Source organism: Pristiophorus japonicus, chromosome 1, assembly GCF_044704955.1.
Source record: "Pristiophorus japonicus isolate sPriJap1 chromosome 1, sPriJap1.hap1, whole genome shotgun sequence".
Classification (NCBI taxonomy): domain Eukaryota; kingdom Metazoa; phylum Chordata; class Chondrichthyes; family Pristiophoridae; genus Pristiophorus; species Pristiophorus japonicus.
The window spans coordinates 405,030,607-405,057,689 of NC_091977.1; the positions used below are offsets into that span (position 1 = coordinate 405,030,607).

At 46.0% G+C, this 27,083-nt stretch overlaps 1 protein-coding gene across 4 annotated transcripts in view; it reads right to left on the reverse strand.

The window, feature by feature from the left end:
* LOC139275003 (sodium/potassium-transporting ATPase subunit beta-1-interacting protein 3) overlaps positions 1-27,083 on the reverse strand; it is a 792,762-nt gene that overhangs the window by 63,714 nt on the left and 701,965 nt on the right. For 2 of the 4 annotated variants that reach the window (XM_070891862.1, XM_070891853.1), the window contains exon 5: positions 18,469-18,529. In XM_070891862.1, coding sequence (XP_070747963.1) covers positions 18,469-18,529 — 61 coding nt within the window. Of the gene's footprint in view, positions 1-18,429; positions 18,530-27,083 lie in introns of all 4 variants that reach the window. The other 2 variants (XM_070891869.1, XM_070891878.1) reach the window with 1 other exon arrangement.

Here is a 27,083-nt window from a genome sequence, read left to right on the forward strand (position 1 = left end):
GTCATCGTCTTTTGCAACGGCATGACAACGCTCGATTTCCGTGATTCAGGACTTCAAGGGTCATCATGGCATGCGCATAAGCGGAGGGAGAGAGAGAGGAAGCTGAGAGGGAGTGAAGGCGTGTGTGGGTGTGGTGTGGCTGTTTTTGGAGGAAGGAGGGAGAGTTTCGAGCTTTATTGCAAATTGGGGAAAAAAATTAGCTGTTACCAGCTAGATATTTGCCCGAATTTAGTGCCTATAGTGGAGGGAGAGGAGAAGGCGACACGGCACGCTGTGGAGGCTAACGCTGGCAAGAGCAGTGAGCTGGGCGAGGAGCACATTGGAGGGCGCAAAAAAGCGAGGAGATTCTCGGACGAGGCAAATGCCTCCCTCCTGCAGGAGGTCGAGTTATGCTGGGGTGTTTTGACACAGGGAGGACGTGGAAAGTCCACCCCAAAGGCCTACCAGAAGATATGGGACGAGATAGCAGAGGTGGTCTCGTCAGCGTCCAACAAGGTGCGTGAGGACAACCAATGCCGCAAGCGATGGAACGACCTTGTTGGATCCGCCAGAGTAAGTATTACATTTATTTACATGTACTTATATATTTATGTAATTTCGTTTGTAAGAGTCATGAGTGACTATAATCAGATGTGAGGTCTTTCACTTTTACCGGGAAAGTTGTACTCAAAGCCAGCGTTCATGGCGTACGTCTTTAGATAAATAATGATAATTATCATAACCAACAAATGTAATCATGATTATTATGTGTTGTATCAGCCTCTGTGACAGTACCTAGTAATGATATCATGCAATGATCTCATGCCATGTCGTCCTTTCACCTTTTACAGAGGAAGCTATCGACGATTAGGTCCGGGTGGGGGGCCACCAGTCATCAGCGACATCACTGACATCGAGGAGCGGGTGCTTACACTCATGGGGAAGCACACCTGGATGGCCATGCAAGCAGCTGCAGACCCTGAAGTGATGCCACGTGAGTAAAGTATACACCATTGGGTGATCTAAAGTCAATTGATGCCACACTCACTCACATCCGAACAATAATATGGTTCCTAAAATTGTCCCATAAATAATGCTGGCCTAATGAAAATCATTGCAATGCACAATGTGATGATGGTCATGAAATGTGATGTCTGTGATGATTTTGATAGCAGTGGTGCTTTTGTCAAGCATGTGCTGTGTGTAGCGCTGGACTCACCTTGTGACCCTAGCACCCCTTTCTCCTCTAATAACCTCATTTGTGTTTTGCAGCTCAGCCAGCTGCGTGGCCCCAGGCAAGACCACAGAGGTCAGAAGGTGGGGGCGCGGGGCCGGACTCGACGGATGATCCTACATTTTTGCTGAAGAGCTCCGATTCTCATCCATCAATCCACTGGGTCTGTTCTCTATGGATGAGAGCGCCGACTTTGAGGAACCTGCATCGCCAGGCTCCAGAAGGCATTCCACCCCAAGGCCATCTAGTGCTCCTCCGGCCATTCCCACCTCCACTCTGGAGGTACCGAACCCAAGCACCTCACCACAGGGCACCCCATTTGTCCCCAGGATAGCGTTTACCCTGCGGCGGTCTCAAGGACGTGGCAGGTCTGGTCCACGAGTGCCAGATGAGAGCGGAGAGATGGCTAAGCTATCCAGGAGAACTGTAGACATTGGTGACCAGATCCTCAATGCATTGGGGGGCATATTTAGACAGCTGGCCACCATCTCCGGCACCATGACTGAGTACGTTCCATGGATGGTGGAGGCCCTGGAGGCGACAGTCAGGAATACTGCTGGCACAGGCCTCCCAGTGGTCCCGGACCGTGGCAATCCACCCCTAATTTCCGCACCACCAGTGCCAACGACACATGTGAGGCAAGACCAAGATCTTGCTTCTGGATCCGAGAATGTTCCCACCTCGGCACCCCCCCACTCTCGTACACGTGCAACCATCGCCTCTGCCTTCGCCCCCGCCCCCCGAATGAAGCACCGCCTGAGGAGCTCTTCGGCCAGGCGTCATGGAGCAAGATGGGGAAGGGGCAGAGGTGGGGAGAAGAAGGGGAGGGGGGAAGGAAAGTGAAGTGCATGTCCGCAGGTGATGGCTGTGTTATGTCTCCATCTGGGTGTATGCAATTTGTTGTAATGTATGGGGGGGAGGGGGCCACCCTCCTGCTTTGCCTTTGTATTCTGTGTTGCTGGACATGTTGACCATTTGATTGACGTCAATGGTCGAAAAAGTGGGATGGGGGTAGGGTGTTTTTGCCCATGATACTTATGATTTCAGACCAATAGTCATATTAAATGTTTTTTATTGAACATAACCATGTTGCACATTGTCTCAGATAGTTGGACCGTTCCATACTGGTGATTCCTTAATTGTATTCACTGGAGTTCAGAAGAATGAGAGGGGACCTCATAGAAACATTTAAAATTTTGACGGGGTTAGACAGGTTAGATGCAGGAAGAATGTTCCCAATGTTGGGGAAGTCCAGAACCAGGCGACACAGTCTAAGGATAAGGGGTAAGCCATTTAGGACCGAGATGAGGAGGAACTTCTTCACCCAGAGAGTGGTGAACCTGTGGAATTCTCTACCACAGAAAGTTGTTGAGGCCAATTCACTAAATATATTCAAAAAGGAGTTAGATGAAGTCCTTACTACTAGGGGGATCAAGGGGTATGGCGAGAAAGCAGGAACGGGGTACTGAAGCTGCACGTTCAGCCATGAACTCATTGAATGGCGGTGCAGGCTAGAAGGGCCGAATGGCCTACTCCTGCACCTATTTTCTATGTTTCTATGTTTAACATGAAAGGGTTAAATAAAACTTAACTTGAATCAACTTAAACTTTAACTGGCACCAAGGTAATGCCCACCATTGATGTCTGAGTTGCACACACACAGCAGTGTGTCAGGTTTGTCAATTAAAGCAATGTTCTTTTGGGCAAATCGCTCATTTATGAGCTCCTGACGTAAGAGTCTTGCAACTATGTAGCTACCACGGGCCCTTTCCTGCGGTCTGGAGGGGGGGGCGCGTGGACATGGTTGCATAGCTAGCCTGATTGTCTGGCCCTAGGTCAGCATCCAGCCCCTCGTCCTCCTCTTCCTCTCTCTCCTGAGGTGGACCATCAGTCCCTTCTGGCAATTCTTGTCCCCTCCTGTTAGCCAGGTTGTGCAGCATGGAGCACAGGGCCACAAATTTAGCTACTTGCTCAGGGTTGTATGTTAGGTCCCCTCCTGGGTGCTCCAGGCATCTAAATCACTGCTTAAGCACAGTAATTGTTTTCTGGACCACGTTGCGTGTGTCTCTGTGGCTCTGGTTGTATCGCTTCTCGGCCTCGGTGTAAGTGTCACGCAGGGGGGGGTCATCAGCCAGGTGGCTAGGCCATATCGGTTGTCACCAAGCATCCAGCATTGTCCTTGTGGCTGACTCTTCAACATGTCAGAGACAGCGCTCTCATGCAGGAGGTGAGCCTCATCGAAGCTGCCAGGACATTTGGCATTCACTGCCATTATTATCTGGTTGTGGTCGACAACCAGTTGGATCTTCAGGGAGTGAAATCCTTTTCTGTTATGCAAAAGTTCTGGGTCTTAAGAAGATGCCCGCATGGCGATGTGAGTACACTTTATTGCTCCCTGCACCCTGGGAAACTTAGCAATGTGGTAAGTTCTGAGTCTGAGCCTCCGTGGTCATGGGGAAGCTGATAAAGTCCATCCTACGCGCGTACAGGGCCTCCGTGATCTGTCTAATGCAGCAATGTGTGGCATGCTGAGACAGAGGGAAAATCTCGACCGCGACGGTCCAAAAGGAACCGGACGCGAATGACAGTGCCGTGGTGACCTTGACCTCGACGGACAGTGATGACCTGAAGGTGCTGGCAGGCTGCAGATCTGCCCTGATGAGGTGGCATATTTCAGTGATCACCATTTTGTGGAATCGCAATCTCCGAAGGCAGGTGTTCTCGGACATGTCGAGGTAAGACCTCTTCTCCCTGTAAGTGCTGGGTGTGTATGGTCTGGATCTCCTCCTCATTCTGGCACGTCTTAGATTGGGCACATCGTGTGGTGCATTTGACATTGTGACATTTGCACTCTGCAGCATCTGCGTATTAACCGATTCAGGCTGAGAAATGGCTGGCCCCATTCCAATGAAAGTATAATAGCGATTGATCAGAAGCAATAATTTCCACACTAAAATACACCTACAGTAAAACCCATCGTCCACAGTCTGAAAAGATGTCTGTTCAGATGGTCACTTCACCTGAGAAGAACTCCAGAGTCAATCCAACTCCCTTGAAATTGAAGCAGCCTTTTCAATGAAGTGACCTACGATTTGAAAAATGGCGCCCACACTGCTGTGATTAGTTCAGAACAGTTCCACTTTTTCAGAGTGGTGTTTTGGGCGAGTGATATTGTGGGCGAGATGTGTGCGAGGTGGTGAAAGGGACGCTGGGCGATATACTGAGCGTTAGTTTCGGCAAATATGATCTTTACGACAAAAAAAAGTGGGCGGTCAGTATTATTGAATCTTTGCGTTAATTACGTGCCGAAAGTAATGCTGGACGATATTATGGCCGTTGGTTTCGTGCATTCTGATGATTCCGCCCAAAATAAGTAGATGGGCGGTATTATTTTTTCCCGGCGTTACGTACATGGTGAAAGTAACGCTCAGTGATAAGTAGCGGAAAAATGGGCATCAGTTTCCATTTTGTGGCTAAATTGGGCAATATCTGGGCATTGCACCTCATTTCAGCGGTAAAATGGACGTTAAGTGGGCGTTATGCATGAAAAAATAATGGAAAATCTAGCTCTTAGTCTCAGAATAAGGGGTCGCCCATTTAAAACTGAGATGAGGAGAAATTTCTTCTCTCAGAAGGTTATAAATCTATGGAACTCTCTGTCCCAGAGAACTGTGGCGGCTGGGTCTTTAAATATATTTAAGGCAGAGATGAACAGATTTTTGAGCAATAAGGGAGTAAAGGGTTATGAGGAACGGGCAGGGAGGTGGAACTGAGTCCATGATCACATCAGCCATGATCTTATTGAATGGTGGAGCAGGCTCGAGGGGCCGTATGGCCTACTCCTGCTCCTATTTCTTTTGTTCTTATGCTCTTAACAAAGAGTTACAGCTACAATGCACAACCAATTATGTGATAATTAATATTCATTGTTCCCAAGAACCAATTGTGTGCTTCAACTTGTGCTATCAATTACAACCCAATCAATTGTAAAGTTTGCTGTGTACAAGTGTAGCTGGAGACTTTGAATTAGTTGTTTCTTAGGCGTCGTTTGACAAGACATTACTATTTAGATTGATGTCACTTACATTCATTGTCTCCCTTAAACAAAGAAGCACAAAACAGCATGCACTTAATTAACAACATCATCATAGGCAGTTCCTCGGAATCGAGGAAGACTTGCTTCCACTCTAAAAATGAATCCTTAAGTGGCTGAACAGTCCAATACGAGAACCACAGTCCCTGTCACAGGTGGGACAGACAGTCGTTGAGGGAAAGGGTGGGTGGGACTGCTTTGCCGCACACTCTTTCTGCTGCCTGCGCTTGATTTCTGCATGCTCTCGGTGACGAGACTCGAGGTGCTCAGCGTCCTCCCGGATGAACTTCATCCACTGAGGGCGGTCTTTGACCAGGGACTCCTAGATGTCAGTGGGGATGTTGCACTTTATCAGGGAGGCTTTGAGGGTGTCCTTGTAACGTTTCCTCTGCCCACTTTTGGCTAGTTTGCCGTGAAGAAGTTCCGAGTAGAGCGTTTGCTTTGGGAGTCTTGTGTCTGGCATGCGAACTATGTGGCCTGCCCAGCGGAGCTGATCAAGTGTGGTCAGTGCTTTAATGCTGAAGATGTTGGCCTGGTCAAGGACCAGGCCCTCAAATCTGCCACCAAGCTCATGGTCTACAGGGCTGTAGCAAAATCCGCCCTCCTGTATGGTTCAGAGACATGGACCATGTACAGTAGACACCTCATGTCCCTGGAGAAATACCACCAACGATGTCTCCGCAAGATCCTGCAAATCCCCTGGGAGGACAGATGCACCGACTTAACGACAGAGACAAGATCATTAACCATCCAGAACTTGTTGGTTAGCTGCCCATGGAATGTTTTGCTGTGGTTTCCACACATTTTCCACCACTTGCCTCCAAGCTTGAGCAAAGTCTGCTCCCTAAAGTCGACCAATGCATTTATTACACCTGCTCACATTTAACAAAAGCACCCAAAAGTTGGAAAGTGCGAATAGATGCTCGGTCACTCAACCAGGAAACACCATGACTGGTTTGACGAGAGCGACAAGGAGATCCAGGAGCTAATAAACTGCAAGCGTAGAGCATTTCTGAACTTTAAGCAGCAACCCAATTCAGGAGCAGCAAAGCAGCTCTACAGACGGCTGAAGGCCGAGGTCCAACAAAAAACCCGCGATCTAAAGAATAGATGGTGGTTGGAGAAAGCACAGGAAATCCAGGAGCTGGCCGACAGCCGTGATGTGTAAGGATTCTTCACCGCAGTTAAGTTCACCTATGGCTCAAGCACTCAAGGCCCCATCCCACAGCTAGCCAAGAATGGGGAGACACTCATTAAGGACACCAAGGCAGTCAGGGCCCACTGGAAGGAACACTTCAAAGATCTCCTTAATCAAGACTCTGTCTTTGACACAAATGATCTCGACTCCATCCCGCAGCAAGCTACCCGCCACCATCTCAGCAAAACTCCAGCCCTGCACGAGGTAGAAAAGGCCATCCGTCAGCTCAAGAACAACAAGGTATCATGAGCGGATGGAATCTCCACTAAGGCACTAAAGTATGGCGGAGAGGCACTATTGGCATGAATGCATGAATCTCTCTTATCTGGAAGAAAGAGAGCATGCCAGGAGATCCCAGAGAAGCTGTAATCGTGACCATCTTCAAAAAAGGGGACAAGTCCGACTGCAGCAACTACAGAGGAATCCCTGCTGTCGGCCACTGAGCAAGTTATCGCTAGAAACCTCCTCAACCATCTTCTCCCTTTAGCCGAAGAGCTCCTCCCGCAGTCACAGTGCAGTTTCCGTCTTCTAAGGGGTACAACGGACATGATCTTCACCACGCGACAACTACAAGAAAAATGCAGGGAACAGCACCAACCCTTATACATGGCCTTCTTTGACCTCACAAACACCTCTGACACTGTCAACTGGGAGGGACTATGGAGCGTCCTCCTCCATTTCAGCTGCCTCCAAAAGTTTGTCACCATCCTCCGCCTGCTCCACGATGACATGCAAGCCATGATCCTGACCAACGAATCCACCACACACCCAATCCACGTCCGGACCAAGCTCAAGCAGGGCTGAGTCATCGCGCCAAAGCGCTTTTCGATCTTCCTCGCTGCAATGCTCCATTTCACTCTCAACAAGCTTCCCGCTGGAGTGGAACTAAACTATAGAACCAATGGGAAGCTATTCAACCTTCGTCACCTCCAGGCTAGACCCAGGGTCGTCCCATTCGCTGTCATCGAACTACAGTACGCAGACGACGCTTGCGTCTGCGCACATTCAGAGGCTGAACTCCAAGCCATCGTCAACATCTTCACCAAAGCATACAAAAGCATGGGCCTTACACTAAACATCCATAAGACAAAGGTCCTCCACCAACCCGCCACACAGCACTGCCCACCGGTCATCAAAATCCACGGGGCGGCCTTGGACAATGTGGACCATTTTCCATACCTCAGAACCTACTATCAGCAAGGGCAGACATCAAAGACAAGGTCCAACACTGCCTCCAGTGTGCCAGCGCAGCCTTCAGTCGCCTGAGGAAGAGAGTGTTTGAAGACCAGGACTGAAAATCTGGCACCAAGCTTATGGCCTACAGGGCAGTGGTGATACCCACCCTCCTATATGGCTCAGAGACATGGACCATGTACAATAAACACCTCAAAGCGCTGGAGAAGTACCACCAGCGCTGACTTTGCAAGATCCTGCAAATCCACTGGGAGGATAGACGCACCAACGTCAGTGTTCTCGATCAGGCCAACATCCCCAGCATCGACCAGCTCCGTTGGGCAGGCCACATCGTCCACATGCACGACACGAGACTCCCAAAGCAAGCGCTCTACTCAGAACTCCTACACGGCAAGCGATCCCCAGGTGGGCAGAGGAAATGTTTCAAGGACACCCGCAAAGCCTCCCTTGATAAACTGCAACATCCCCACAGGCACCTAAGTGGAGAAAGAGTATCTGGGCAGGAGCTGAGCACCTTGAGTCTCATCGCCGAGAGCATACAGAAACCAAGTGCAGACAGCGGAAGGAGCGTGCGGCAAACCAGATTCCCCACCCACCCTTTCCTTCAACCACTGTCTGTTCCACCTGTGACAGAGATTGTAATTTCCATATTGGGCTGTACAGTCACCTGAGAACTCACATTTAGAGTGGAAGCAAGTCTTCCTCAATTTCGAGGGACTGCCTATGATAATGTTTCTTAGGAGTCATTTGACAAGAGATTACTATTTAGATTGATGTCACTTACATTCATTGTCTCCCTTAAACAAAGAAGCACAAAGCAGCAGGCACTTAACAACAGAGACAAGATCATTAACCATCCAGAATTTTCTGGTTAGCTACCCATGGGACGTTTTGCTGTGGTTTCCACACATTTTCCACCACTTGCCTCCAAAGCTGAGCAAAGTCTGCTCCCTAAAGGCGACCAATGCATTTATTACATCTTCTCACATTTAACAAAAACACCCGAAAGTTGGAAAGCGCAACAAAAGAATTAATTACAGGCAACTTTTTTGTAGTCAGATGACAGTAAGATTGTCAGCTGCAGCCTTGGAGCAAATTATTTCTACCTTTCCCATTGGGAAATGGAACATAGTAGAGAGGCCGAGGAGAAGAAAATAACATTTAAAAAGTAGGTTAAGAAAATATCTATTCAAATCCAGTGACTGCTTAATTTAATGATAATTGTATTGGGTTGGATGTCAGTGGATGTAAATTCTAGTCTGAGTATGAAACTAATATACAAAGTAAAAGATGCACTGGCTCCATGTGAGCCCTGCTTTTTAAGAGAAAGCAGTTTGACACTTTTTTTAAAGTTCACATCTTGGAATACAAATCATCCAATTACATTTATTTTTATGTCATAGCCTAAAATACAGTACTTAAAGATAAAGATTAAATCTGATTTACTTTTAGGAATTCTGAGATGCAGTTAACCTTCATCTAACATCCAGGACCACTACAGTGGTATATATCAGGACAGGAAAGGAGTGAAATGAAACCCTGAGGTGCAGTCTCAGTGGAGGATCTGATTTAGCTCTGAGAATTTGTCTGTCAATTTCCCCTTGTGGACTCTGTGATATTTCTACACCAACTGTCAATTCCTTCTGGTTATGTACATTGTTGTTTTAAAGTAGTGATCCATCAGAGAAACCTAAAGAGCCACATATTGTATTACAAACGAAACCAGCAAATGTACCTCAATGAATGTACTAAGTGAATTTCCCGTATTTGCTACTTGATATAAAACCGTAGCACGAATTTCCATGTAATAAAATATTTATTTTGAGTATCAGTTTGAACAAGAATTGGATCGTTCGCAAAACTATTCTGCACATTAAATTTCTGCACATTAAAAATCGACCATAATCTAAGGAGGCCTCTTCAATGAATGTACTTGAAAAAAACCTATTCCGCTGTCCAATTCTGTACAGTGCTGTCGAATGTATGGGGAAGAAATTGATCCCCTAAAGTGTGCATTCCCAGATCCCCTAAAGTGTGCATTCCCATTAACAAACATTGGGCTTTATTTTCGCCACCATTGGACGCCGTTTTTTTGACGTCCGTTGATTTCTTTTGAGCAATCTTGATTTTGAAACTTTGCTCAAAGTTTGTATGCCGGCAGTTACTCAGTGCCAGATATTGTGGCGCAGGTCTGGTTGAAAACTGATATCCGTGCCGTTTTTGGCCCTTTTTGGCCATTTAACCGATTTACGGCAACACCGATTTTTTTCAGGACGGTGCACAGTACCAGATGGTCTTAAGTACCAATAGAAAAACACTACGTTAACTTAAGGAAATCGGTGCTCAGTATATCTGAGTTTTTGGAGCGAGGGAAGAAGACAATTTAAAATACAAATTCATGATGATTTTTGCAGAGGGAACTCGGAAAATAACTCAGAAAGTTAATTTTTCTCACAGAATGTTAGAAATTTAATTTTTTCCATATTATGTGAGTTGGCAAATTGCGACTTCACCTCACTACAGAATTTCTGCTCATGGGGCTCCAGGGACGGGTCCGAGGAATGCCGGCCGACCGGCGACAGGATCAGTCCCTCGGCCGGACACAAGCATAGTAGCTCACCGCTTGGATTCCACCCACTCCCCTCACCCCGGGCTCAGCTTGCAAAGAAGCCCTGGGGTGGGGGGTACAGGGGGGGTGGTGGGTGGAATACAAGCGCCGAGCTCATGTGTTTCTGTCTGGCCGAGGGAGCGATCCTGCCGACATACACTCCGAACTGTGCATCGGAGATGGCACAACACAGCAGCAAACATACACATTTCGGCAAAAGATCTTAGTGCCATAAATCACTATGTGTCACATCTCCATAGAGGCAGAGCTTAGTGTTGCACATGCGCACAGACCAGCGTGTGGTCCTAGGGCATCACCCAGTGTGTGCTGTGCTTCAATAAGTACTGTCTCACAATAACAATAACAAAATTAATAATAATAATTATGGGTGCAAATATTACTATGCCCATGTAGTAAGGTTGCTTTACATGCATGCCATGTAGAGGCGATGGATAATACGACGCCATCATCGCAGAAACCAGATCGCTCGGGGATTGATGGGGAGGAGGCCATACCCTGATCAAATCTACAGGGACAGGCACTCATACCTACACCTGAGTGAGGCAGACTGCATTTGTAGGCTGCGATTTAGAAAGAAGGTCATCACAGAGATCTGCCAGCTAATCAGGGCAGACATACAGCTAAGAAGTGGCAGGAGGACTGCCCTACCTGTGGAAGTGAAGGTCACTGCAGCACTTGCCTTCTATGCTTTTGGCTCATTTCAAGCAGGAACTGAGAATTCATGCTGCATCTCACAGCATGCCACACATTGCTGCATTCAACAGGTGACTGCTGCACTGTATGCCAAAAGGGACCAGTTCATCAATTTCCCTATGACCACGCAGGCAATGTGAGACAGGGCTGTGGGGTTCTCCAGAATTGCTGGCTTCCCAAAGGTACAGGGTGTGATCGACTGTACCCACATCGCCTTGAGAACACCTTTGGACGACTCTGAGGTTTATCGCAACAGGAAACGTTCCATTCCCTAAATGTGCAGCTTGTCTGCGACAATCCACATCGAATTCTGGCAATGGATGCCAAATACCCAGGTAGTATCCATGATGCTTTCATCCCAAAAGAGAACGTTATATCTACGATGTTTCAGGAGCTGCCAGAAGGGCACAGCTGGTTGCTTCGTGACAAAGGGTACAGGCTCGCCACCTGGCTTATGACCCCTCCCAATGCAATCCCCGCACTGAGCCAGAGCGTCGGTAGAGGTCAATTGGCATACTGAAGCAGTATTTCCGATGCCTGGACCACTCTGGAGGCTACCTGCAATACTGCAATACGCCCCTCACCACGTCAGTCAGTTCACTATCATGTGCTGCATGCTGCACAACTTGGCCAACATTGAAGATCCTCCTGAGGGGAGAAGGGGGCGGGGAAGAAGAGGATGAGGAGGCTGACAACAAGGAAGAGGAGGAGGAGGAGCAGCAGGAGGACGAGGAGGACCAGCAGCAGGAGGAGGAGGATGAACCCATGCCACCACCTCAATCCGCAGGACAACAGCGGAGGAGGTGGCCTCATGCACCTAACGCCATAGCTAGAGACTTGCGTCAGCGGCTAATCCATGATCGCTTTGCTGCTTGAAGGCTAAATGGCCCGACAGTGTTGACTCTTTGCATCTGTTAGTGTGAAAAAATAATGTACATGATAATGTACATAATGTTGTGTTGGTTTATGTTGCTTTAATTCAAAAAATAATGTGCAGGATTCTGCTTAAATTTAAAAAATAATTAGGTTTATTAAACATTTGTACAGTTTTACTTCACTTTAATTAAAAATGTTGCATCAAACTGTAAACTTTTCAATGAAGAAAACAACAAGTAGCAGCAACAAACAAACTCTAGCTGCAGCCATCTCTCCTCCCCCTTATTTAAAGACCTTAGCGCTGTGCGCCCCTCTTGCCCCTCTTGCCTCTACCCTGACCTGTGCCCGTTACCTCAGACTTCTGCTTCCTTACCCTGACCCCAAGGCTTTTTCTACTTTCTGCACAAAGACACATTTGTTGTTGGTGGGGTTGGACAGGGACAGACCTAGCAGACAGCATTGTGGAAGGCCTGGGTTCATCGTCAGACTCTTCTTCATCCTGTGGATCAACCGCGGCACACTACCTGAGGTTGGTCTGGGTATTGGAAAGTGAGTGTCAGCAGCTGATGCTGCCAATTGCTGTTGGGCAATGACAGCCTGGGTGTGCCCACTTATTGCAGCAGCTATCTCCGACTTTCCCTTCCAATCTGTCCCGACACTGCATCAGCTGCCTCCGACATTCCCTCCCTAATCTCCGACATTCTCTCCCTAATCTCAAACATTCCCTCTCTAATCTCCGACATCCCCTCCCTCATCTGTCCCGACACTGCTCCCATTCCTCCAGACAGTGCTGCTAATTCTACTGACAGTCCCGCTAATTCTACCCTCACTCCACCCATGGTGTCCCAGAGCGATCTCGTTAGCTCAATGCTGTCCCTACTTATTCCCATGAGCTGTCCTATGTCCCCTGCATCCTGCATTTCAGGTTGAGCTCTCCTTCCCACCCTCCTCTGCCGTCTCCCAGGTGTCGCTTGCTGCAACCCACTGGGACCTGCAGCCTCAGACTGTACACCATGAAATGTTGTGTCGGTTGTATCACTCAGCAAAGGGCTTGGTGTCATCAGGGGGTTCGCCGGCTCCAATTCCAATGTAACCATCTCATTATTGGGGTCTTCCTGCTGCCCTTCATTCTCCAGTTCATCCTCGTGCTGAAGTTAATGAAGAATATCTGGACTGACGGCTTCCTGATCATGCTCTGCTTCTACTTCTGCTTCAGCTTCTGTCTCTTCCTGATGCACAACATCTGCAAAACATAACAGAGCAGATGTTTGGTTAGCAGCAGGGGAGGGTCAGAGGGGACAGGGTGACATGAGTATGCGGGTCACACAGCGCAGGCTCTTTTCAAAGACCACGATGCCAACTCAGACTGTGCAATTTGCAGGGCTTACCCTCCCTCGGTAACCTGGGCCCAGCGTCCACATTGGTGGTTGATCTTCTCTTGCGATATTTAATCATATCAGCGATCCTCTGTTCCACGGCTGTTAGTTGCAGCCTACTTGGCGCACCTCCTCCAGTTTTTGACCTTTCTCGGTTGATCTGTGACACCTTCCTCTGCAAAGATGAAAATAGAACTTTTTAAAGAGAGGGTCCTTCTGCTATGATGGCCACACACACACACACACATTAGTCACATTTACAAATGTAATTGTAGTGCATAAATAAAAAATATTACTTACAGTAACTCTTTGGCCAAGGTCCTGCCATTTCTTTTTGATCTGTGTGCCGCTTCTCGGGGTCATGGCCACTGCATTAAATTCTTCTGCAACTTGGTCCCAAAGTTTCGCTAATAGAGAGGGTTTCAGTTTCTTTGTCCCATTCTTCCTTTGTTCTCAAGCACATCCCATCTCCTCTTAATGATGTCTATCAGGGACTCAATTTCTCCTGCTAGAAATCTCATGGCCCTTCCCCTTCCCTTGGATCCATCTTTTGCAGCTAAAATTTAAATGTCCAGATCCAGCTCCGCTCCCAATGTGTTCTCACAAGCTCTTGATCCAGACCAGGTCATTCACCATGGATGCGTGGACACGCCCATCACGTGGGAAAAGTTTTTTTTTCCGGAGCATGCTCACTGACTTTTCGCCACACACTTGAAGCTCCACCTCCAGATTTAACTTTGGGTACCCGCAGCGCCAAAATTTAATTTTACTTTGGCGAAAGTTGTATTTTTTTTTCGGCGTAATCGGGCACAAAAAAATCGGCCGTACATCCTCCTGGGTGCCAAAAATCGGCAAAGAGGAAAATAGAGCCCATTGACTGGTAATTCTGAACTCCAAGTTGTTGCAATGGAAATGTAGGTTTCACTTGATTTTGTTGTTTGATTGAATACTAGAATTCTGCATAATGTTCAATAAAGCTACAGCATAATTTTACATTGTGCTTGAAGTCAATGAAAAATAAAATCGGGCAGAATGTAAAACAGGCAGCCAATTCACCATCAATAAAAGCAGACATTCACCTCAAGGAATCTTATCTCCTCCTGGTATAAATAGAAGTTATGATTGTAATTGTAATTCTCAGAGTATTTTCTGTTTATAAATACATTTTAAACTTTCATAGCTGTTGATTTTGATTTTAATTCGGATAAAGAACTATATTGATTTTTGATTTACCTGGACACATTAGCTGTAATCCCTTGTATTAGCTATTAAAATACATCTCAGTTGGCTTGAAATCACTACCAGCAATATTAGCAGATGAACACTTCAGATGTTCATGTGACATTTCTCTTATCTATTATCTTAATGAAGGCTATATTCCACTTATTTTAAATGGATCTCTGCTTTGGGAATGGGAAAAATCACACTGTTACACTAAGGGGAAATCTTCTGAGGTTGGAATGAGTGCACATTATTGATTTATAGAGTAGGAAAGACGTTTTCTTTGCATCGCTCATCTTGTTAAACAACTGAAAATTAAGAAAATAAAGAAGATGACTGAAATGGCAAGAAAAAAAAAGAGTGTTTTGTTGGTGTTTACTGAAACATGGGAAAGGTCAAATAAATAACATTGACTTTGTGTGAAAATATCACAAACCCCTCCTCATATTACTCCAACTGAAAGCGGCATGTGATCTCCACTGCTCAATTAATCACACTAACTTCTCTTCCTCATTTCCTTCTTTAGATGTGCGGCCAGAAGACAACACAAGTCCCCAGCATCTGCCACTATCAACACTTCTCAGCACACTGTCACTCACCCTATCTTTACCAAGCACTAGCTGAGAGACATCCACTCCAGGAGAGTTGGAGGAGAGTTCACTAGATGGGCCAGAGCAGCTTGTAATGGCAAATGAGGAGGAAGCCAATGCCAGCTATAGAGTCAGGAGGTGTTGCCACTCAGCTAAAGAGACTTCGGATCTGCAGGTCACTGATCTAGCATTTTAATAAAATAATTCTGGCAGAGGATCGAGCCTTGGTGCTGACAACAGTGGTCATGTCAGAGAATGTGCTGATAATGATGGGTCAGGTGCAGAATTCCACCACCACCATGTGCATTACATAGGAGGATGGTTTAACAACACCGCAAGCCATTATGGAATGTGTGGCAGGTCTGGGGTCATCTGTAGCAAGGTGCGAACAGCAGTGTGTGATCTTCATAGATGCTCAGACTGCGACCATAGAGACCTGGGATATCACATTGGAGAGGGCTATCTCTTCTGGTTTTGACGTGCTTTGTGATCAGTTACAGATAACCAAGAGGCAGGGATTCACTGATATTATTGGTACTCTTATGCCTGTTTTTTCACAGTTTAGCGGCATGCAGAGCCAGTGCCTGGTACTAGTGGTATGACAGAAGTGTGCATGGATAATGATGCTGCCTCAGGAGAGAAGTACATGTATGCTGTCTTGCTAGTTCCTTCCAATGCCGAAAGAAAGGACATAGGGCCAGGCCAGCCCACCCATGTAGCAGGCCATAGGTGCAACCTGCAGCAGAATGTAGCTGTTGTGAGATGAGGGCCACTTCAGGCCTAAAAGGTTCCTTTTGGGAAACAGCAGCTTATGCACTCTTGCCACTCGGGTACAACTTTGACAGAAGCACAAGATTGAGTTTGAGTGCACAGATGACACACCTACACCAAGGGGAACAGGATGAACACACATACAGACACACACCACTATAGATATTATGGGGTCAGAAATCCATGGTGAATTTGGCGAGATAGAAGCATAGTACCAGTGCAACAACATTTTCAAGGTTAGCATTTTGGGTAGGAGCTATTTCCACCAGTTATACTCATTTTTCTTACCTCTTAAATTTCCAGTCCGGGTGGGAGGGACCATCACCCAAATCCTCATACGTTCACTGGCACGTATGTACAAATGACATACATGCTATAAGGCATCACAATTTTCATAATTTATGCCCGAATTTCTATTGGTATAACAAGGTTGGGCCTCTACTCATTGGAATTCAAAAGAATGAGAGGTGATCTTATCGAAACGTATAAGATTGTGAGGGGGCTTGACAAGGTGGATGCAGAAAGGATGTTTCCACCGATGGGGGGAGACTAAAACTAGGGGGCATAATCTTAGAATAAGGGGCTGTTCATTTAAAACTGAGATGAGGAGGAATTTCTTCTCTCAGAGGGTTGTAAATCTCTGGAATTTGCTGCCTCAGAGAGCTGTGGAGGCTGGGTCATTGAATAAATTTAAGACAGTTTATTAACCGATAAGGGATTATGGGGAGCGGAAAGGGAAGTGGACCTGAGTCCATGATCGGATCAGCCATGATCATATTAAATGGAGAACAGGCTCAAGGGGCCGTATGGCCTACTCCTGCTCCTATTTCTTATGTTCTTATGTAACACAGTGCCAGTTTCCACATGTACACTGATGACACCCAGCTCTACCTCACTACCACTTCTATCGACCCCTCCACGGTCTCTAACTTATCCGACGTCTTGTCCAACATCCAGTTCTGGATGAGCAGAAATGTTCTTCAATTGAATATTGGGAAGACCAAAGCCATTGGTTCTCTAGCCACTGATTCCATCCCTTTACCCAACTTTTGTTCAAGGCTGAACCAGACTGTTCGCAACCTTGGTGTCATATTTGACCCTGAAATGAGCTCTGACCACATATCCACAGCATAACTAAGACCACCTATTTCCACCTTCGTAACATCGCCCGTCTCCACTCTTGCCTCAGCTCATCTGCTGCTGAAGTCCTCATCAATGCCTCTGTTACCTCTAGACTGGACTATTCCAATGCACTCCTGGCTGGCCTCTCACATTCTACCCTATATAAACTACAGGTGATCCAAAACTCGGTTGCCCGTGTCCTAACTCGTACCAAGTCCCGCTCACCCCTGTGCTCGCTGACCTACATTGGCTTCCAGTTAAGCAACACCTTGAGGCCGTACCTTCTGTTGCCTAGGCCCCAAGCTCTGGAACTCCCTGCCTAAACCACTCCACCTCTCTACTCTTTCCTCATTCAAGACGTTCCTTAAAACATACCTCTTCGACCAAGCTTTTGGTCACCTGCACTAATTTCTACTTATGCGGCTCGGTGTCAAATTGTTTTATCTCATAATACTCCTACGAAGTGCCTTGGGATGGTTTCATTACGTTAAAGGTGCTATATAACTACAAGTTGTTGTTGTTGTTGGTATAGCTTACATGCAAATAGATTAGACATAGCCTTCTCGTGAGCTGACCCGCTCATTGGAACTGTTTCATTTAAGGTGCTTACCGCCTGGGAAACTTTTACCTATTTCTCAAGTCTGCCTACATCATTTTCCGCTTTGGGGAGCTACTGAGCTGGACTTTGAACTGCTCAAGTGATGGACCCTCTGGTCTCCAGCACATTTCTAACCCTCCACTCGCAAGGGAAACTATTGAGCAGCATGTTTTTCTTGTTTGTGCAGAAATGTCTTGTTGAATGACTGGGGAAGTAAAACAGGCAGCAGAGGCTCGACCGCCGGTTATACCTTTCCATTGAAATTAATGGAAATGATCATCGGGATGGTAGATCAAGAGCGGCCGCTCGTTTAGATCCCATCAATGTTGAAAGTTCCACCCATGATTTTTTTTCCCCCAATGGAACTGTATGCACGTTTGTTTGGCTGTATTTTGAATCTAAAGTACAATCATGTCTTCATTTGTTATCCAAACAGGTCACCTTCCAGCGAGAATGATAGCAATCAAGAAAAAGTATGTGCCTAGCTCAGGTACATTGCAGTTAATTGCACTGCCCAGCTAAGATCGGACAACTCACACACAACGGAGATTGAATTGGGTGTCTTGAACAATAAACCTTTATTTTCCTCAGCTTTTGAGACTAATATTTCTCACAGTACATGACTCTGTGAGAAAACAAGATGGCTGGTAACTATGACTTCTTTTTATCTCTATTTCAATTTGAATAAATAAAATCTGACACATCTTACATAATATTACTAGATGCAGCATCAGCTTGGCAAAACCAAAAAAGAGGTACTGTCTAAAGAAAATGCTCATTACTTTGATGCGTCCCTGCTGAGATGTAGTGTGACTGTATGATAAATTAGTCATTATTGCAAAGGTCATGTCTCACCCTGGAGTGATCCAGAGACGGGTGTGTTTCAGTACTTACAGCTGTCCTCTTCCTCAGTGAAAACGCTGATCACATAGCAGGCATAGACAAAACCAATGAGCTGTGAGGAGAAGAGACAAAGAGAATTCAAGGTTATATACTATTTGAAGTAGTTTTCACTGTATTTATCCTATATTCCTTGGATTAGAACTAACTAGTCCCTCCATTCTTATTATTTAAGGTTGAGTTTATTTAAGAATGTGTTGGTGCTTTCAAAGATGACTTTTTTACATTTTTCCCCTTTTTAATTCTAGCTGTTGTCAATTCAGGATAGTTTAATGCCAGCAATGCCACTCTAAACTACACTTTTCTTAGGCCACTTTGAAATATTCATCTAATATATCTGAAAGGAATTGGAAGCCACGTTCGTGAGATGAAAGTATCGCGTTTTAGTAAAATATGCTACCTAGTCCTCGGGAATGGTTTTAATGAAACACAAAGTAATATTTTCTGTCACAGGCATAAGTAAAAAAGCAACCAAACAATTGCCCAAAAATCATAATTCAGGTGCCTAGAAATCACACAACAGTCAATAGCTACTTGTTGCGAAGAACTATATCATTAGATAGGTCCTTACAAAGACTCCTGGAGCCAATTTTCATCTTCCTATTGCCCCGATTTGGGGTCCTGGTTGGGAAATATGGAAGAAATCAATTCTGCTGGATTCCCGCTGGTTCAAGGTCTTTCTGCATCTTCTCATTGGGCCTGGAGTGGGTATCTGAAGATCCTGCCTGAAGTAAGCGGAAGCTTCATTACTATGCTCAAGGGGGCGGGGAAGGGAACCATGCCATCTTCTGGCCCATGAGCATGCAGGACATCGAGTCTCCAACACATCTAGCGAAATCTGGCAGAAACAAGGCTTTGGCTGGACCTGTAAAAAGTCCATGCACTTTAAAGTTAAGCGCATTAGGCCTTTTATAGGTTATGAGCCTTTGTGCTAGTTACTCTTATTTAATTATTTTTCCCCAATCTGCCTTTAATGTCATCAGAATGTGTGCCACCAGCAATTCTTTGTGTTAAGAGGGAAAGAGGATCGGGAAGGATACATGGCAGATTGGGCTTCCAGTGAGGTGCTCTGGACGCTCCTGCCAACATCCACACGCCAACATCTCTCTTTGACCGATGTTGTTGATAGAGGTTCCTCTCCTCTATGACGACTGTGACAGCAAATCCCAGTAACACCACAATGAGATATGAATGTCTGTTAATCCTTATGCTGGAAGTTTTTTCATAAGTATTCCAACCACAACATGCATGCTTTATATGGTGTTGCACCAAAGAAGGCATGTCAGCACTGCCTGCTTGGCCACACTTACCAAGGTGCCACCAACAACCTGGAAAACCTACTTGGGAATAACTGTGGTAACTTGCCTCCTTGGGGTCAGGATCAGTAGAGGGGAAGATACCAACTACTGCCATCTGCTGCAAGGACATCAGTGGCTAACTTGCAACATAGAGTAACAGTCAGTTTGAGCCTGAAAATTGGTTAACTGACAGGAAGCAGAGTGTAGGAATAAACGGGTCTTTTTCGGGGTGGCGGGCAGTGACTAGTGGGGTATCACAGACATCAATGCTTGGGCCCCAGCTATTCACAATATATATATAAATGATTTGGATGAGGGAACTAAATATAATATTTCCAAGTTTGCTGACGACACAAAACTAGGTGGGATTGTGAATTTTGAGGAGGATGCAAAGACGCTGCAAGGCGATTTAGATAGGTTGAGTGAATGGGCAAACACATGGCAGATGCAGTATAACATGGATAAATGTGAAGTTATCCACTTTGGTAGGAAAAACATAAGGACAAAGTATTATTTAAATGGTGATGGCTTGGGAAGTGTTGATGTACAGAGGGACCTGGGTGGCCTTGTACACCAGTCATTGAAAACAAACATGCAGGTGCAGCAAGCAGTTAGGAAGGCAAATGGTATGCTGGCTTTCATTGCAAGAGGATTTGAGTACAGGAACAAGGATGTCTTACTACAGTTATACAGGGCCTTGGTGATACCGCACCTGGAGTATTGTGTGCAGTTTTGATCTCCTTACCTAAGAAAGGATATACTTGCCTTAGAGGGAATGCAGCGAAGGTTCACCAGATTGATTCCTGGGATGGCAGGACTGTTATATGAGGGGAGATTGAGTTGACTAGGCTTGTATTCACTAGAGTTTAGAAGAATGAGAGGGGATCTCATTGAAACATATAAAATTCTGACTGGGTTGGATAGATTGAATGCAAGGAGGATGTTTCCCCTGGCTGGAAAGTCTAGAACAAGGGGTCACAGTCTCAGGATACAGGGTAGGAAATTTAGGACCAAGATGAGGAGAATTTTTTTCCACTCAGAGGGTGGTGAACCTGTGGAATTCTCTACCACAGAAGGCTGTGGAGGCCAAGTCACTGAATATATTTAAGAGGGAGATAGATAGATTTCTAGAAACAAAAGGCATCAAGGGATATGGGGAAAAAGCAGGAATATGGTGTTGAGATAGAAGATCAGCCATGATCATATTGAATGGCGGTGCAGACTCGAAGGGCCGAATGGACTAGTGAAACTAATCTGCACCTTCTTGCAGGCATGTCGCAGTGCTGACCTATGGAATGATGCTGTAGGGTAGCACAGAAGAAATACCTTGTCATAAGCATCACATACAATATCACCTTGACTTAAGCAGTCATCAAAGAGGAGGCCAAGTGTTGGGCTGCATTATCACTTTTCTGCACACTCATGTCTGCACCTATCCCTTTATCCTGACCTACTAATCCTTAATCATATGCCCCTTCAGCCTTGGCCAAGGTTGTTGATGGGCTAATATGCTTTTTAAAGCTCTTCAGTAGCTTTCTAAATTCCCCTACCCCACTTTACGACACTCGCCTTTACATTCGACTGGCACATAATTTTTCTCTCCTATCAGTGGTGTCATTGCTAAACTCTACTAAATTTGCACTTGAAGTTGTGAATAATTTTGCAATTGAGGATACAACAGAAGATTGAGTGCTATTCGCACTTGGGATTCAAGGGGAATTAAAGCAATGCAATTCAAATTAGAACTGTTTTACATCTAAAGATGAAAATCACCCCCTTTATTTTATTATTGACTCCATGTTGAACCAGTTATGTTTAAACAAAGACTGTGAAGTTCTTTTTACAGCCGACAGCGCAGACCTTTTGTAGAAATAAAACCCAGACATTTTCTGTGCAAATATTCTTTTAGTTTTATTTAGTATAGGCCAAAATTGTTTCTAAAATCAAAACAAGAATTATCAGTAAACATATCGGCTGGGAATTTCCTTGGAGATTCTCCCATTCAGCACCCAATATTTCAACAGTTGATTGGGTGAGCCCCCAAAGAACTTTCATTTATGTGGCAGAAACAAAGTTAATACAGTCGATTGGAAGAATCCCCAAGGAAATTCCCAACGAGAACCACATAATTGTAATCGAGGCTGTATTGAATTATTGACCCTTGAAAATCTCAATAGTTCGTAAGCAAATACACATTCATTATGCTAGCAACCAAAAGATATGGCAAGAAATCACTGGTTGACTTTGGATCTAGGCAAAGGTGAGTGAGATAGGTAGCCTAATTGAGTAAATGGCACATCAATGGGAACTGGCTAATTGTCCTACAGACACTCATCATTATAGGTGTCCCTCGTATCAAGGCTGCTGGACGATGTCTGTCAACCTAGCAGCTCCTGTTTAATATTGGTAAGAGGGAGATACTGATCCTTCTTTGATGTTAGTCATGGGGACATACAATAAGTAATATCTGGAAATCAACAATGTTTAAACAGGAAGTATACCAAACTCTCTCTGAACATCAGCATTTAGTATATTCTCAACATTTAAAAAAATATTCTGTTCTTTCTACTTGGAAGTATGGGTTTCCCAAACATCCCGCAGTTTAAATTTTTTTTTCCACTTTTCACGCCCCACAACCAGCCTGATTGACAGCTTGGCTGCCTGTTGGGTGGGAAAGCCTGCAGCAGAAGGTCACACCAGAGGAATAGGTAGGTCTAATAGGGGGGGGGGTCGCGGGGGCGGAGAGAAATTGTGGGAGAGTAGAGCCTGGTCAGGTGGGTAAAGCGTGGATGTGAAAGGTTAAAGCGTAGTTGGGGGCAAGATGGTGGTCGTGGTTGGACAGAGCGTGGTCACGGGGTCTGAGGTGATAGTAATAGAGGGCAAGATCCAGGGGGTGGGGAGAAGATTGGGGGAGGTGGGGAGGGGAGGAGATCGAGGGGTTGGAGACCATGGAGGTAGAGGGTCAGACAGATCACCAGAGACTGAGGGGTTTACAGCTTAGATTGTTGGGCTGGAAGGAAACACTCCTGCTTCTCCTAGCCCGTAAGCAGTGCTATAAAGACACTTACCTTATGGACATGTTTATTTGCACTGTAAAAATGGCCACCCCTTGTCTCTGATTGGTCCCCTTGGAGGATAAGCCACACCTTGAGGTTTCTCTTGAATGTCTAACGTTAACAGCCCAGCCCAAGTTCTCATGGATTTCACAAATTGTAACTCGATCCACTTTGACTTCCAGAAGCCACAGAGGGTAGATCTCCCCAGATGCCACCAAGTGCCAGCTGAAGTTCCTTACCCCAGTGCAAGTGCTGCTTCCCCCAGCCTAAGTCCCTTACCCCAGCGCAAGTGCAGGACCTTACCCACCCCCCCTCCCACGCAGCCCCCCCTTCCCCCACACCCAGCCATAGATGGGGCATTGTGTGTGGATTGTTAACAAGTTTATTGGGTATGAAGTGTCAGTGTCGTGATTTTTGGATTTCATCCACCACAACTATGTCGGGTGTGGGTGTAAAGGGGGTTGGAAGAACGGGACTTGTCTTCCCCGAGTTCCCTCTTTCCCCCCACATACCCCGTCTTTCTCTCCCCCCCCCCCAAAATCAGGTGCTCTCTCTCCCTCCGACTCTCAAACAGGCTCCCTCTTTCCCCCACCCCCCCAACCAGGCTCTCTCCCCCCTCCCCCCAAACCATGCTCTCTCTCTCCCCAACCAGGCTCTCTCTCTGTCTCTCCAACCAGGATCTCTCTCTCTCTGCCCAACCAGGCTCTCTCTCCCCCTCACCACCCCCCAAACAGGCTCCCTCTCTCCCCTCCCCCCCAAAAAACCATTGCTCTCTCTCCCCAACCAGGCTCTCTCTCTCTAACCCCCCCCCCCAAACCGGGCTCTCTCTCTCCCCAACCCCCCCACCCCATCTCTCTCTCTCTCTCTCCCCCCCACCCCATCTCGCTCTCTCTTCGTCCCCCCACCCCGTCTCTCTCTCTCTCTACCTCCCCCCCATCCACCCAAACCTCTCTCTCTCTCTCTCTCCTCCCCTAACCAGGCACTCTCTTTCCCCTCCCCCCCCCAACCAGGCACTCTCCACTCCCCAACAACTAGACTCTCTCTCACTGCCCCCCCTCCCTACCCCATCCCTGTTACTCGCCGGCTCTCTCTTCCCGCCTCTCTCCCCCAGCTCAGGGCTCAGTGGCCCAGTGGAGAGCTCGGGGTCACTCGGGTCGGGGCGCTCAGCACTCTGGGCCGCTCGGGTCAGAGCCGCTCGGGTCAGGGCCGCTAAATCACCAGGGAAATAGGAGCTCCAGAAACAGGGGAATGATGTCCAGAAACAGGGGAATTATCTCCAGGCTCGGAGCTGCTCGGTCGGGGGTTCAGCAGGCAACGTGGTCAGAATGATTCAGATTCAGTGCTGTACTTCTGGTCCAACACTTCCGGTTCGGGCAGGAGGATCGGGGACAGGGACTCCACACCAAAAGCACAGTACAAATAGTTACTTCAAAGGCACTTACCTTATCGTCTGAGAAATCTGGCCTACATTGGTTAAAAATAGAAAGCTTGTTAAAATGGAGGCATGCAGTCACCTTAAAAGCTTTCAATGATCAACCCACTTCCTAAGAGCGCATTGGTTGTCTGCCCCATCCCACTTCCATTAAAGCTGGAAGTGGGTGGATTTCAGGCAGATTGGGTTCAAGTTTGAAATTTTCTTTATTTTAACTTTTCACCCTGACCAAATCCACCCCATACCAACAGTGGGTGCAATTAAAATTACCCCCACTGTTGTATGAGATGCGCGGCCCATGCTGGAAGCTACTAAATTTCTAGGATTTAGCTTGTGTGTGAATGACAGATAACATAATAATAAAGTCAGCGCTTTAAAGGGAAAGTAAAAGCATGTGGTTAACCCTTTTATTGCATTGCAGGTCTCTGCAGCTCACCAGTCTGATGTAAATGTGACCCAAGGCCCAATATGGGGTGGGCCTCAGGCCTACCCATTCCCTGCACCGAGTTTGTGCCGGCCTGCTGGTGTGAACTGATTTATAGGCCTGTCTCTTCCCCCACAGGTCTTTGTGTTTATCAGAAATCTCAGCAATTATATCTTGGATCTAACATACAATGCATTTATTCAGGCTAGTCAGTGAGCAATTTGTAGCATGGTGGATATTGTCCCATGCAAGATTCTGCTATACTGGTTTAAGGGTTCTTGGTTGACATCCTGGCATTAATCGATTGAAGATATTCTGGATGATAATGACAATATCTAGCTAGGATGAATTTAATGACACATTAAGTATATACTGTTAGCCAGTTATTCAGTGTATGGTACTTGTGCACATTTCCTAATTTATGTGGACAATTTAATACAGCTTTATTCTGGGGTTGCGCTATATAGAGACTATGACGAGTCTATTGGAGGACCATAACTGTTCTGTATTACAGCAGTGTATCAGGACCATTTATTAAAGTGTTGCTCAAATATAAAGAATTTCTTACTCTGAGTTCATGAAAGACAAACCCATATATAATTGACACTGTGATAATTGCTCTCTACATCTGTGATTTGCCTGAAGCCTACATTTTATTTTAAATTAAAATGTGTCATTGGTCGGGAACCAAGGGTCTAATGAGGGTAAGGAACTTAACGTAATTATTATAAGTAGAGAAAAAGTACTAGAGAAAGTAATGAGACTGAAAACCAACAAATTCCCTGGACCTGACAGCCTAATCCTAAGGTTCTAAAAGAGGTGGCTGCAGAGATAGTGAATGCATTGGTTTTGATCTTCCAAAATTACCTAGCTTCTAGAACGGTCCCAGCAAACTGAAGGGTTGCAAATGTAACACCGTTAATCAAGAAAGGAGGGAGAGAGAAAACAGGGTACTACAGGCCAGTTAGCCTGACATCAGTAATAGGAAAATTGCTAGAATTTATTATTAGGGTCATGGTACCAGAGCACTTAGAAAATCATAATACGATCGGGCAGAATCAACACAGATTAATGAAAGGAAAATCATGTTTGACAAATCTTTTGACATTGTAACTAGCAGGGTAGATAAGGAGGAACCAGCAGAGAAGTGGAGTTGAGGCCAGGATCAGAAGAGCCACGATCTTATTGAATGGCGGAGCAGGCTCGAGGGGCCAAATGGCCTACTTCTGCTCCTATTTCTTATGTTCTTAGGTACTTATATTCAAGACTGAGCTGGATGGATTTTTGTAGTCTAAGGGAATCAAAGCATATGGAGATCGGGTAGGAAAGTGGAGTTGAGGACGATGATCAGCCATGATCTTACTGAACGGCAGAGCAGGCTCGAGGGGTCATATAGCATATTACTGCTCCAAATTCTTATGTTCTTGTGGATTGCTTTTTCGTAAGATATTTTCATTATATTCTACTTTACTTCTAAAGAGCCACGAAAGTTGTAAAATCCTGAAACCAAAATTCCCCAGTGTTACATAGCTGTGCTGGGATGTCCACCTGCCGATCCTCAGCTCAGCTCATTTACATATTCATTGGTGTTGGCTGAGCTCAACTGCTGTGTAACACAGGAGTATTGTGCTGGGAGTTTGGAAATTGACAGTACTAGTAGCCCTCAAAAAGCCAAAAGTGGATGAAGATATGCAGCAGCAGGCTGAGGGAGCTGCAGTTAAATATTACATGCTTTGAGAGATTGCGTAGAGTAGCTACAATAGATGGCTCATGTGAGATTTAGTGGCACTATTAAAGAATGTTCACAAGTCAAGGAATGGTCAGAGGCACCCAAAGAAGGGAGCACAGCCTTCAAAGAAGGCACAGAAGAGGAGCCCAAAATTTTATGAGGCCAAATTTTCCTGGATGAAATGCTGCAAAGTAGAGAAAGACCACTGGATGGCCATGGCAGGAAGCTCACAATAGTGTCTGGCATGCCAGGTCGAGTACTGAGTACCATCTCTCTCAACCCTCAGAAACTGCAGAGGAGTGCCAGAAAAAGTTCAATGACCTGACGAGACAAAACAAGGTGACACACTAGTTGCTTTCTATTTTGCTTCCTTGGGAACTATGGCATCACCATACTGTTAATAGTTCGTCACCTCCAAGGTCCACCCTAAGTCACACACCATCCTGACCTGGAGATATACTGCCATTCCTTCATCATCACCGGGTCAAAATCCTGGAGCACCTTCACCACACGGACTGCAGTGGTCCAAGGAGAACACCCATGGCAACCTTTGTAAGGGCATCTAGGGTTGGGCAATAAATGTCGGCCTTCCCAGTGACACCCACATCGGAGAATTGTTATTTTTTTAAAACAGGTAACCCTTTACACGACACTGTGGTTAAGGAGGCCA